The 12,525-nt window shown below is 38.6% G+C and overlaps 1 protein-coding gene across 1 annotated transcript in view; it reads left to right on the forward strand.

Annotated features, from left to right (window-relative positions):
• LOC135700242 (UNC93-like protein) overlaps nt 1-12,266 on the forward strand; it is a 31,300-nt gene extending 19,034 nt beyond the window's left edge. The window contains exons 2-9 of the mRNA XM_065220686.1: nt 8,003-8,053; nt 8,127-8,243; nt 8,306-8,711; nt 8,778-9,009; nt 9,073-9,374; nt 9,430-9,561; nt 9,621-9,817; nt 10,443-12,266. Coding sequence (XP_065076758.1) covers nt 8,027-8,053; nt 8,127-8,243; nt 8,306-8,711; nt 8,778-9,009; nt 9,073-9,374; nt 9,430-9,561; nt 9,621-9,817; nt 10,443-10,568 — 1,539 coding nt within the window. The 5' untranslated portion in view covers nt 8,003-8,026 and the 3' untranslated portion in view covers nt 10,569-12,266. The remainder of the gene's footprint in view (nt 1-8,002; nt 8,054-8,126; nt 8,244-8,305; nt 8,712-8,777; nt 9,010-9,072; nt 9,375-9,429; nt 9,562-9,620; nt 9,818-10,442) is intronic.
• Nucleotides 12,267-12,525: the final 259 nt, after the last annotated feature.

Consider the following 12,525-nt stretch of genomic DNA (forward strand, 5'->3'; position numbering starts at 1 on the left):
TTAAACTCAAATTTGAGTTATTTGACCTCTGCCCGTTTCATTTCCTCTCGCTATTGTTGTCAAAAATAGAACGAAAGATTCGACTCAACCGTCTAGTTCCGTACAAGAAGCCAAAATTGAGTAATATGCGATATACCCAAATTTGAGTTAATTGAACTTAATTTTGGGTAGAAAAAATTGAAAATAACTTAGCGATGGGTAATTTTTTTTGCCGTGCTTAAATGCAAACTACTTTGAGCCGGTTTACCCAAATTTGGCTTATCGTACGGAACATGGGAGATGAGTGAAAAGAACTTAATTTTGGGTTGTTTTGAATTTCTGTGTAGTTCCACATATGTTATGTGCTGGCAGTCCGTAGATGGGTCGCAGGGTTTTATACAACTTGGTCATAGGGTTTTGAAAGTCTTTGTAAAACTTATCTTATCTATACAGTTAGTGCCTCTACTGTCACCTACAATTTCCGGAAAGCTGATCACAATAGTATCGCTGAGGTCTTATCAAGCATCGATTGGGAAGATGTGTTCGATAGCACCGACGTGGCAATTGTCGCACGGACTTTTGCTTATGTTCTGTCATATGTTATCGATAGGCATGTGCCAAAAACGAGAGTCTTCGTAAGATGAAATTCATCAAGAGAGCTGCGTTTAGACAGTTTACTATATACCACACTAGATCACTTCGAGACTATTACGTGAGGATACACTAAGTAGTATCTCTATGAAGACCAACATGGATTCGTTTCCAACCGATCAATGACTACTTACCTGCTATAACCTCGTACGTTACGAGAAGCCTAGTTGGGCGACATCAGCCCGATGTAATCTACACCGACCTATCAGCAGCATTTGACAGCATTTGGTTCCAGTCGTATATTATCGAGCACCAACTTTGCGTGTCTATCGAGGATTGCAATTCGATCGCTTTCCTAGCAACTTCAGGTATTCCTCAAGAAAGGCACCTTGGACCAATAATTTTCCTAATTTATTTCAACGATCTGAACTTTGTACTAGAGACACCTCGTTTGTCTTTCGCTAATGATCTTAAGATTTTTGTCAAGATTCAAACGCATGCTGACGCTATGTTTCTACAAAATCTGATTGATAGATTCGGTGACTGGTTGGACTAGAACCGTATGACAGTCATTTGAAGGCGAACCAGCCACAGGCTGAAAGCCTCCTAAATAAAGTTAAATCAACCAATCCGTATGACAGTAAACCCTAACAAGTGCTCACCTTCCCTCGCAAAAAAAGAGCCCTTAAAGTTCAATTACACACTCCTGGGTATTTCAATTGAACGAGTTAATCACGCGAAGGACCTGGGTATTATCCTGAACTCACAACTAACGTTCGAACAGAACATTTCATTCATGGTAGACAAAGCCTCGAGATCTTTGGGGTTAATTTTAAGGATATCTAAGGATTTCACTGACGTGTACTGCCTTAAATCGTTATACTGTTTCCTAGTACGATCGTTATTAGAATATTGTGCAGCTGTTTGGAACCCTTTTTTATCATAATGGAGTTGAGCGAATCGACTCAGTTCAACGCAGATTCATTCACTACGCACTTCGGCAATTACCGTGGCATGATCCTTTTAGCCTGCCTCCATATGAGGAACGTTGTTAATACACCTAGAACCTCTCAACACTCGTCGTGACACTCTAAGAGCTATGTTTGTTGGTGACGTTCTGCAGAATCGAGTTGATTGCCCAGTTGTATTGGATCAAATGAACATCAATGCACAGCCTAGGTCCTGGCGAAACAATCAGATGCTTCGCTTACCAATTATTAGAACTAACTACGGCATGCATAGCGCTATCGTCAGTCTTCAAAGATCATTCAACAGAGTTGCATCTGTGTTTGACTTTCACAAGTCACGTGAGTTACTGCGACGAAAATTCACAGCTCTATTGTCAGTAATTATTGTTAACTAACCATCATTGAGCCACGAGCCTGTTGATGCAGTAATTTAATAAAAATAAATAAATAACTAAATTACGTCACGAGTGGCTTATTTTGATCGGCACTTAAGCACTGCATACATTAATTTGATCTATATTCACTAAGTTTACCTATCCCTCCTTATATAGTGCTACCTTTGACACTGTTACATAACTTATTTTGGTAAGTGAAGTGCGACCGACACATTACGATATTTTTGGATGATCCATTACTAAAAATATGTACTTCAAGCACATATTTATATGATAAATCCAATATGGGTTCCACTTGTCCCGGTGAATGGGAAAAATGAGGCCTGTTGTGTTGTTTATTTATTTATTTTTAGATTGTTTTCATATTGAATGTTTGGTTTTTTATGTGTGTAAACTTGTGAAGGAATGCCAACACATAATTACTGTGCTTTTAAAATTTGAAAATAATAATAATTGTACATTACACAAACTTTAGGACCCACTTGCCCTGGTGTACTTTAATACTTTGATTTAATATTTAGACGGTTGGTGTCTTCGGTGAAGATTTTGTGCTAAAAAACTCCCACCTTTTGGTACATGTCAACATTAGGGTGGTCCTCAATTTAACGTGTATTTAAAAACAATCTTTAATATTTCTGAAAACGGAGACGTATATGTGACCGGCACAAAAAAAAAATCCATCCGCTCAAATATAAGTTAAAAGGCTATTATGCCTATTTATCATATTAAATCTTTTTCTAAAACGTGTTTTAAATTTACTCTAGCATTATTTTTTTTTAATTTCACAGCACTTTATTGAAAAAAAAAAAAAAATAAAACACTTTTTCCAGTGAACTGTAAATTAAATAGAAAAGTATACTCTGCATCCGGTATGACGTAAAAAAAGATCCACTGCGAAAGAAATATTAAGTCGTCTGAATTACATTAACACACCTCTCGTAATTCATAGTTTTGACATTTCATTGTTTATATGCATAAAATAAGTCTGTAGAACTCTGACGGTGACCTGCTGTGCTAAGGGCAAGTATTTTTGAAGCAGCAAAAATAGGTGGAATGAAAATTTCTCTGCAGGTCCTCATCGTGCGTGTTTGAAAAACGTATCGGATCGCAAAATAGCCGAAAAGTATGGGATAAGTCGTGGTGCAGTTCAGAAGATCTATTTGAAGTATAAATTGCTTGCTGATTAATATGGAAGAGGACAACAAAGAAAAAGTGATCCACGAACAGACATAATCCGTGAGATTAAGAAAAATCCACGCATCACCATCCGCGCAGTGATGAAGAAAGAATGAATCTGTCGATTTCTGATCGAACCATTTTGGCGACGCATTGCAGCCATTTTGCCAAAATGAAGAGCCATTTTGCTCGGAAGCTACCATTTACCAGGCCAACAAGAGAAAATGGCTGATCTTCGCAAGGAATCACATTAACAAGCCTCTGTAATTCTGGAAACGTGTTATCTGGTTGGATTAATCAAAGTTCGAGGTGTTCAACAAGAAACGACATCTAAGAATATTTATTTATTTATTACACCATCTTCGACTTAGTCGTATAATAAAACTTATTATTATTATTAACTTATTATTTTTAACTTATAATTATCTTTAATCCTATTACTAAACACATTTTTAGACACATTCAAATCGAACTCATCGCTAACGTCATTGAATGCTCGAAGACACGAGTCGAATGGATTATTATGGCCGTAGTTTGTCCTATGATAAGGAACCGCTAGGAGTGGCGAGTGGCGGAAGCGTCTGAGTGGAGCATTCAGTGGAATCTGTTCGAGAAGTGCAGGACAATCGATGGATCCTTTGATGAGGTCAAAGACAAACAAGCGTTGCATGCTGACTCGCCTGACAGAAAGAGGTTCGAGTTTAATCAGCTGGCATCGATCGACATAGGGAGGAAGATTTTTCTGGATCGTTCCAAGGAAGTTGACGAAGAGCGAATCTTATGAACCTTTTCTGCACACGTTCGATCGTCAGAGTCTGTGTTACGTAATACGGCGACCAAACTGGTGCAGCGTACTCCAGGATACTGCGCACCAACGAACAGTAGAGTGTTTTTATAGCATATACATCGGTGAAGTCAGAAGCGTGTCGACGGATGAATCCTAATACCGAAAAATCTTTGGCTGATATAATCCCTACATGATCGTTAAACCTCAGTTTTGGATCGATGGTGACTCCCAGATCGCAGATCGAATTTACCCGTTCGAGTGTCTCTGCGTCCATATAGTACTGATGGTGAGTTTGACCAATACAGCGAGTGAAAGATATTATCTTGCACTTCTTGCTGTTAACGCGCATGCCGTTGTCACCGCACCAGATAAGCATGACGTTTATAACCTCCTGCAAAGCGTCACAGTCTAAAGACGAGGCAATGATGCGATACACTTTGAGATCATCGGCAAAGGAAAGTTTGAATGATGAAAGTAGTATGCACAGGTCGTTATTAAAAATGTTGAAGATTAGAGGACCGAGAACGCTACCTTGCGGTACACCAGACATGATGTTGAATGAATAGGATCGTGCAGAGTTAACAGCCTCATAAGCATTTCGATTCGATAAGTACGACAAAAGCCACTCTGTTATCCAATCGGGGAATCCTATCTACCTCATTTTATGAGTGACTAGAATGTGCGGTACAGTATCGAACGCTTTAGCAAAATCAAAATACACCGCGTCTATTTGCCTTCTTTGTTCAATTTCACGAGACAGTTTACATCAGACACATCAGATTTGTTGTTGTAGACCGGTGTTTCATGAACCCGTGCTGGCTCTCCGAGATAATCGAGGAAGAGGCATTAAATATACAAGACCTTGTGGACCAACTTTTCCAAAACCTTGCTTAGGCAGCAAAGTTTAGACACCCCACGATAATTATCCACGCGATTACAGCTGCCAGATTTATGGATTGGTACTATCGATGCCGTTTTCCACGCAGTTGGAAAAGTCCTGTCCTGCAGCGAACGGTTGAACAATCGAGCGATTGGAGATGTTAGTGTGGACGAACATTTTTTTCAATAATAGTGGAGGAATGCCGTCTGTCCCAGGCCCTTTGTTCGTTTCTACATCTTCAAGAGATTTTTGAATTTCCTCTGAAGAAAACTGGAGGACAGGAAGCGTGATGTTATGTGTAATAATATGGGCAAAGCTGTCATGTCGAAGTACAGGTGACACATTAGTGAACACACTCTTGAAGAACGTCGCAAACAGGTCAGCAGCTTCAGCGTTGGTGCAAGCATGAGTTCCGTCGTATTGAACGTTACATGGAATCCGGGTGGAAGATTTCTGTTTCCTAACAAAATCCCAGAAAGAAGCAAGGTTTTGTTTCACACAAGATTCAATTCCCGATACATAGTTTCTATATGACGAGAAAAGAAGTTCCTTGTACGACGCTTCCACTTCGCGGAGGTTAACTTTGTCGCTATCAGTCCTTGTTAAGAAGAACCATTTGCGTGATTTCCTGAGATTATTGATGATGAGATGTCTCAGCTCGGTAGTCCACCATGGTTTGCTGAGAACTGAGGTAATGGGTCGCCTTTTCCGAGGTACATGCTCGATAAAAACTTCGTACAGCTTTTCATAAAAAACTGCAAGTGTTTCGTCCACTGTTCTGTTTTGCAGTAGAAGATCCCAGTCGATACCAGCAAACGCGTTGTTTAGGATGGCGGAAAAGCGATGAGGCGCTAGAAGAGACATCTCCAACCAACCATGACACATTGCGGAGGAAATGTTATGGTTTGGGCTGTTTCTCATGGTTTTCCGTACACACTTAATCTAGCTCGGTAAAATCTCCAACAGCCAAATACCTCGGCATTTATTTTTGCTGATATCTCTTCAAAATATCTGTTTGTCAGCTGATATCTCAGCAAAATGTTATTTGTTAGCTGAGTCTCGGCAAATGTTTTACTGAATCTCAGCAAAATATATTGCAGAACTGCTCGGCTGTTGGAATCTCGGCGAAAAGATTTAAGTGTGTAGAGAATCTGACCCAAATTCATGACATAATGACCGCAGATGGGTACATCGATATTTTTTTTTTGAAAATTTGAAGTCCATTGTATGGATTGAATGTATGAGTTAGGTAAAAATGTGCGCGTTTGAATAGTACTGTCGCATTAATGGCCCTTCGCTCATTTTCAACTTCTATTCAATTTTCATACTGCCGTACTCTAGCGGAAACATCTATCTACCCTCTTCAGACCTTTCTGTAGGTAATAAATTATCACACTAAAGCTTCATGTTAGATATCATTTCCAACCAACTGCAAAAAAAAACAAACTTTTTTTGAGGCGTTAAGCGTTTAGAGATGAAGTGAGATAAAAACATATTTTTTTAAAAGACATGCTAAAAGCAAGCCGCTTTGTTGTGCAAAGTTGTAGAGGGCATTTCTTTAAAAAAAAATTTACTGAAGATGGTGACTTTCTAGCTGATGTAGTTGCAAAGATAGGGTTATGATCTAATTTTCGGCCTACTCACAACTCGCACGTTTCCTCTCTTTTTCGAGCGGATATTTTCCGAAATTGGAGTGTTTTTTCTAAAGACTTCTAAATTTATTTATCTTTCCATATGCATTTGGGATTTGATAAGGATTCACAAATTAGCAGCGCCGGTGGTATAGTGGTAAGCGTGATTGCCTCTCACCCCAAAAGGCCTGTGTTCAATCCCAGTCAGCGCCACCGGGATTTTCTGAGGCTTAACATCTCTGATCCCGCCTTCCTTCAAAAGGGAAGTAAAGCCGTTGGTCCCCGGTTCATGAGTCGATGGGTGGATAGGTAGAGTCCAGGTGTGGTATCTGGCGTCGGTAGCATTGGTACTCAGTACAGAAAACAAGATCGACGGAAAACAAATCAAGGAAAAACAAAAAGGTGTCACAAATTGATAATATTTTGTTAAAATACTTCACTGCTCCATCAATTCAAAATTTTGTCTACAGATTTTGATCTCGTACAAATACTTAGGAACGTCATCGGATTTACTTCCTCATACGGATGAAGGCCAAAATGATATGAAAAAATGATTCATTCGTTAGGTGATCCTAACTTATTATTCACAGTTCTTGATTGAGAGCTTTCAAAGTCTACACAGTTTTTGCATTTGTAATTTGTATGGCAATTACAATGATACTCTATGTCCAAAGAAGTCGAAAAATTTTCCAACCCAAAAAATGCCTTTACCTAACCGGGAGAAACATGCAATCACCTCCAGCATGGTCCGGTCGAGGGAATCTTTCGGGTTGGAAATTTTCTCAACTTCCCTGGGCATAGCCACACGATATACAAATTCATGCATTGGTATTGGCATCGAACATTACCAACATTAAGAACACTAAGTTGAGAGTACGCAATAAGCTAATATGCGCTAAGCAGTAAGCTTGAAATGCGAATAATAAGAAGAAGATGGTATTGCTGTATGGCTGCCAGCCATTAACAGCAATCGACTTTTCATACAAGTGTTTAGTATTTCAATAGGGTAGAGAACTACTTCAGCCTAATCGCCCATTTTGGGCCTATGGAGCAGAAAACTTCAAATAAATTCTTGATTTCAGAGTTAACAAGTCAGTTATGCGTTTGGTACGATACTTTAGTTAATAAGCTACGGAACGAAGTCAATTAGAACGCGTGATATGAAGGTTTGCACCCATTATTCCCAAAACCAAAAGAAACGCTCCGACCGAATCAATTTTTATCTTCATCCGATAGGCCGAAGTGAATTCATTGGCGTTTCAATGCGTTAGGCCGAGTTTAAAATCAAGCAACAGTGTTAGACTTTTGCCAATATTTCAACGATTGGTTTCTCTTTATCAAATCTTACGGTACATACGGAAAGGCAAATAAATTTGGAAGCCATCAGTAATAATAACATTCCGTTTGGTGCTAAACTGCGCTAGATTAGGAAAGACTAAGGGCGGGTTGTGCTTAATAGACCATTCTTCCCTTTCTGGGTATAGCCTGTTTTATTTTAGTTATACCAATTTACAGTGCTGTGTTTATACTTTACAAATGTTAAGAACCCTATTTAACAGACATAAATTTAATAAAAATTTCAATTTATTTTGCAGATGTAATAAAATACCCGCTCCAAAATGCATGGAGGATTCGATCCAGACAAGGTTTGTTGCACTGTCTTTAATCATGAATTGTTATTTTACAATAAATATTTTTGATTTTGTTTTTATTTTCCAGAACGACACCGTTTCCTTGCGAGATAAAGTCACCGTAAATACGAGTGAAAAATGGCGTATTTTGAAAAATATCACCACAGTGTCGATCGCTTTCATGGTGCAATTTACGGCGTTTCAAGTAAGCCATATTTTTTTTTCGTTGTGTTGTGAGTTTCACCATGTTACGTTCTACTTAAACAGGGAACGGCAAACCTTCAATCGTCGATCAACGCAAAGGATGGGCTGGGAACAGTGTCGCTTAGCGCGATCTATGCTGCGCTCGTGGTATCCTGCATTTTCCTACCCACGTTGGTGATTAGGAAGCTAACTGTCAAATGGACTCTCTGTGTGAGCATGCTATGCTATGCTCCGTATATTGCCGCTCAGTTTTATCCCACATTCTACACGCTTGTCCCCGCTGGTATACTGGTCGGTCTAGGTGCTGCGCCTATGTGGGCCAGTAAAGCCACATATCTGACCCAGCTTGGACAGGTTTATGCCAAGCTGACAGAACAATCAGTGGAAGCTATCATTGTGCGGTTCTTCGGATTCTTCTTCCTGGCCTGGCAAACTGCGGAGCTGTGGGGAAATTTAATCTCTAGCTTGGGTTAGTTAATTGCTCATACCAAACAAGGCAGCAGTTTCAATCAAAGTCACTGTTTATTTTTTCTAGTTCTTTCCAGTGGAGCTCATGGAGGTACTCCAGTGCATAGTGGTAATGATACGAATTTAAATGATCATGCATTGGCCAAGTGTGGGGCCAACTTTTGCGTTGTTGAAACCGACGATAATGCCAACTTGCAGCGACCTCCAGACCATGAAATCTACGAAATCTCCGCTATCTATCTGTCTTGCATCGTTGCAGCCGTCATTATTATTGCCTTGTTTATGGATCCTCTTTCTCGGTAGGTTTCGCAGAATGTGTCAAAAAATGAGATAAATTTTAACATGTCCTTTCTCGACCCAAGGTATGGTGAGAGGCGACGTGGTTCAATCTCCGCAATTGAAGTTTCTGGTGTACAACTACTGTCGGCTACGTTCAAGCAGCTTAAGAAAATTAACCAGCAGCTGCTGATTCTGATTACGGTGTTCATCGGCATGGAGCAAGCCTTCATTGGAGCTGAATTCACCCAGGCCTATGTGTCATGTGCTCTTGGAATTCATCAAATCGGTTATGTAATGATTTGCTTCGGTGTGGTCAACGCCATTTGTTCAATCATCTTCGGATCGATTATGAAATATATTGGTCGTATTCCAATTATTATGATGGGTAACTTTCTAAATTTACATGCACGCTGGTAACAAATTAACACACTACTTTATAGGCGCCCTCGTTCACGGTGGAGTTATCCTCTACTGCCTCTTTTGGAAGCCTCATCCGGATCATGCAATTGTATTCTACGCCATTTCTGGCCTGTGGGGAGTTGGAGATGCTGTGTGGCAAACCCAAATCAATGGTATTAAATTACGCTTATTCATTTGTTATAAATATATATAACCGACATTTTATTTCAAGGTATTTATGGAGCCCTCTTCCGACGAAACAAGGAAGCCGCCTTCTCCAACTATCGTTTATGGGAATCTGCTGGTTTCGTTATTGCCTACGCTTACTCCACACAGCTGTGCGCTCGAATGAAGCTCTACGTTCTTTTAGCGATTCTTTCTCTTGGCATGGTAGGGTATGCCATTGTGGAAATCCGGCAGATAGCCAAGGTAAGTAGCAAGTTTTATAACTTTAAAAGCTTTCAGTACAATACTACCAGGGCGTGTGAACTGAAAATTAAGGCTTTATTGATTTATAACCGATTCCACGTCAAAACGGTCGGTCACTGAGCTCAGGTGACATACAGGTGGAGAAGACAATTATGGCTCAAGACTAATTTTTGAAAAATGCCTATATGTTTTCACATACACATTATTAACAAAATGTAGTGGGTTGTCGACAAAAATTGGCTAAGAAAGAGTTGTAGAGAACTAATTAGGCTTTATGAAAAAAAAATAACTGAAAAAAAAATCGGTTTTTACTAAAAAATATATCCAAGATAAGCCTGAAGAATCACATAACTAAAAAAAACCTATTATTGTTTTTTTTAAAGTTTTTTTTGTAAAAATTTCAATAAAATCCGGACGTTTTGAAAACAACAGCAGGACGAACAAACTTTTAATATTTTTTTTTACCGAGAGCATATTTGATTATTTATAACAAAAACTTTGATTATATATTACAAAAAGTACAGTTTGGTGACGGAATAAAATAATGCATATTTCTCATTAAAATCCTATCATTAGCAACCACATATCGCAGCATCTCATGATACCCACCTTCTCTTAATAACAGGAACGTCGCCTCAAGAAGCTGGACGAAACACCCAAGCAGCAACAGACCGAGGCAGAGCGCAAAGAAATCGAGGATGATGACGAAAAGGATGAACTGGAAGAGGACATTGTTGTCACACATCTGTAAATCCGAACATTCACCATGAATCTGATGCCACAGTGTTTTTTTGTATAACTTGATACTTCTGTTGAAGTGTCGTTGAATGATTCCTATTTAGAATTAATGAGTTCTTATTTAAAACATCAAAAATGAAAACGCACAGAATAGTTAACGTGTTGTCAAGGAAGGTTGACATGCTTTAAATCTAGAACACTCCAGTTTTAGTTGTAGATGTTGATGAATCTGTAAATTATTATTTCCATCAGAAGCAACATAATCACTTTATTGCACTATGAATAATGTATTGTATCAGGAAGGTTAGTTCAAAAAAATGTGAACAGATGTTTTTTTTTTTGTTAAAGTTTGACATTGGCTTCAATGTCATCATCATCAACGCACTTCAATGTCGTTTTCGTGTAGTGACGTCAAACAAGCCAAGAAGTCATCGACAGCTCAGTATCATTTGTTTTTAAGCAAACCTACATTCGATGTTTACAGTTATCATTCGCTCGTTGCTCGGGTGCTTTTTAGTTGGGAGTTTGGTAATTGGGTGACGTCCCAACTAAAAAGTAATTATCCTTCAGAAAATTGTATCAAACTAGCCTTGACATTTCATTGTTGGTACTTAAAATGATCTAGTGAGCTGTTTTCGGGTGATAAACGTGAGTTTAACAATTTCAAAACCGTCCTAATTGTCGAATGCCATTCGGTAGATGGGATGAGATTGTGCCCCAGCCAGCGAATGATGACTGTACGTTAGGGTGTTTCATTTTGAAAAAAGTGATGAATTTTTGATAGGCCACCCTCCAGTTCGATTCATAGCCCCAAAATATGAACCTGTGCAAAAAATGGTAAAGATTGATGAAGGTTTAGAGGTCGCGCCAATGATTTGGATTTTGTATGGAGATTTTGGTGAATTAGTATGGGAAATTATTGATTTTCGTTTACATTGCTCTAACTTTGGTAGTAGTTGTCCAAACGTTGAAAAAAAAAAATATATGGTTGTCATGACAATGATCAACAAGCCTGTTGTTGTTGCGATGAAATTGGCGTTGTTGCCTTGTACATATTCATCTGTCAATTTACCCTATTTTGCCATTTTTTCACATTTTTATAATTCTTGATACGCTGCAAAACTGAGCGTAGCAACTGTAGGCTTTTTGTTTATTGCCATAGCAATAACATACTAAATTTTTTCGACATTTGGACAAGTAGAAGCAAAGTTATAGCGATATAAGCGATTTTTTAAATTCTTCCATAGTAATTCCCATACAAATTTCAAATCATTGGCGCGACCTCTAAACCTTCATCAATCTTTACCAATTTTTGCACAGGTTCATATTTTGGGGCTATGAATCGAACTGGAGGGTGGCCCATCAGAAATTCATCACTTTTTTCAGAATGAAGCACCCTACTGTACGTGTGTATCAGTATACCGGTGTAGTGCACGCTAAAACGAAACCGACATAAGAATGGTCATTCATTTAGAGTTTATTTATCACCACTGCTTCGAATTATTTGAAATAGACACAGAGACTTCATGCTTTCGATTATACGAATAGATCTCATTCAAGCAGGTTTCCATTGCAAAATCAGTTGATTGTGACTAAATTTTAAGCAGTAGGTAATTTCTTATGAAATTTTTACAAAATTTTGTAAGTCCAGATCGCCAACGATGTTATTACTAGAGAAAAATGTAAATATAGTGATTCTATACACATTAAATACCGTTTTAATAACTTAAAAAGATAGTTTTTCACTCACTACGTTGAAATTGCAATAATCTAACATTCGAATCCATTGGTGTTTCATTGACTACTTAAGAGTTTTTTTTTTGCATTCCTGAAATTATCGTTGTCCTCATCGAAGGTTTTACGACAGATTCACGTAAGATATCTTCTCAACACAATAATTGCACACAAAATCAACTTTGTTCAATCAAAACAAAAATACTAGCCCATCTGGTGGCTGATGGCACAAGCTT

Source organism: Ochlerotatus camptorhynchus, unplaced genomic scaffold (genome assembly GCF_037179485.1).
Source record: "Ochlerotatus camptorhynchus isolate MF236.1 unplaced genomic scaffold, CSIRO-AGI_Acam_v1.1 ptg000130l, whole genome shotgun sequence".
Classification (NCBI taxonomy): domain Eukaryota; kingdom Metazoa; phylum Arthropoda; class Insecta; order Diptera; family Culicidae; genus Ochlerotatus; species Ochlerotatus camptorhynchus.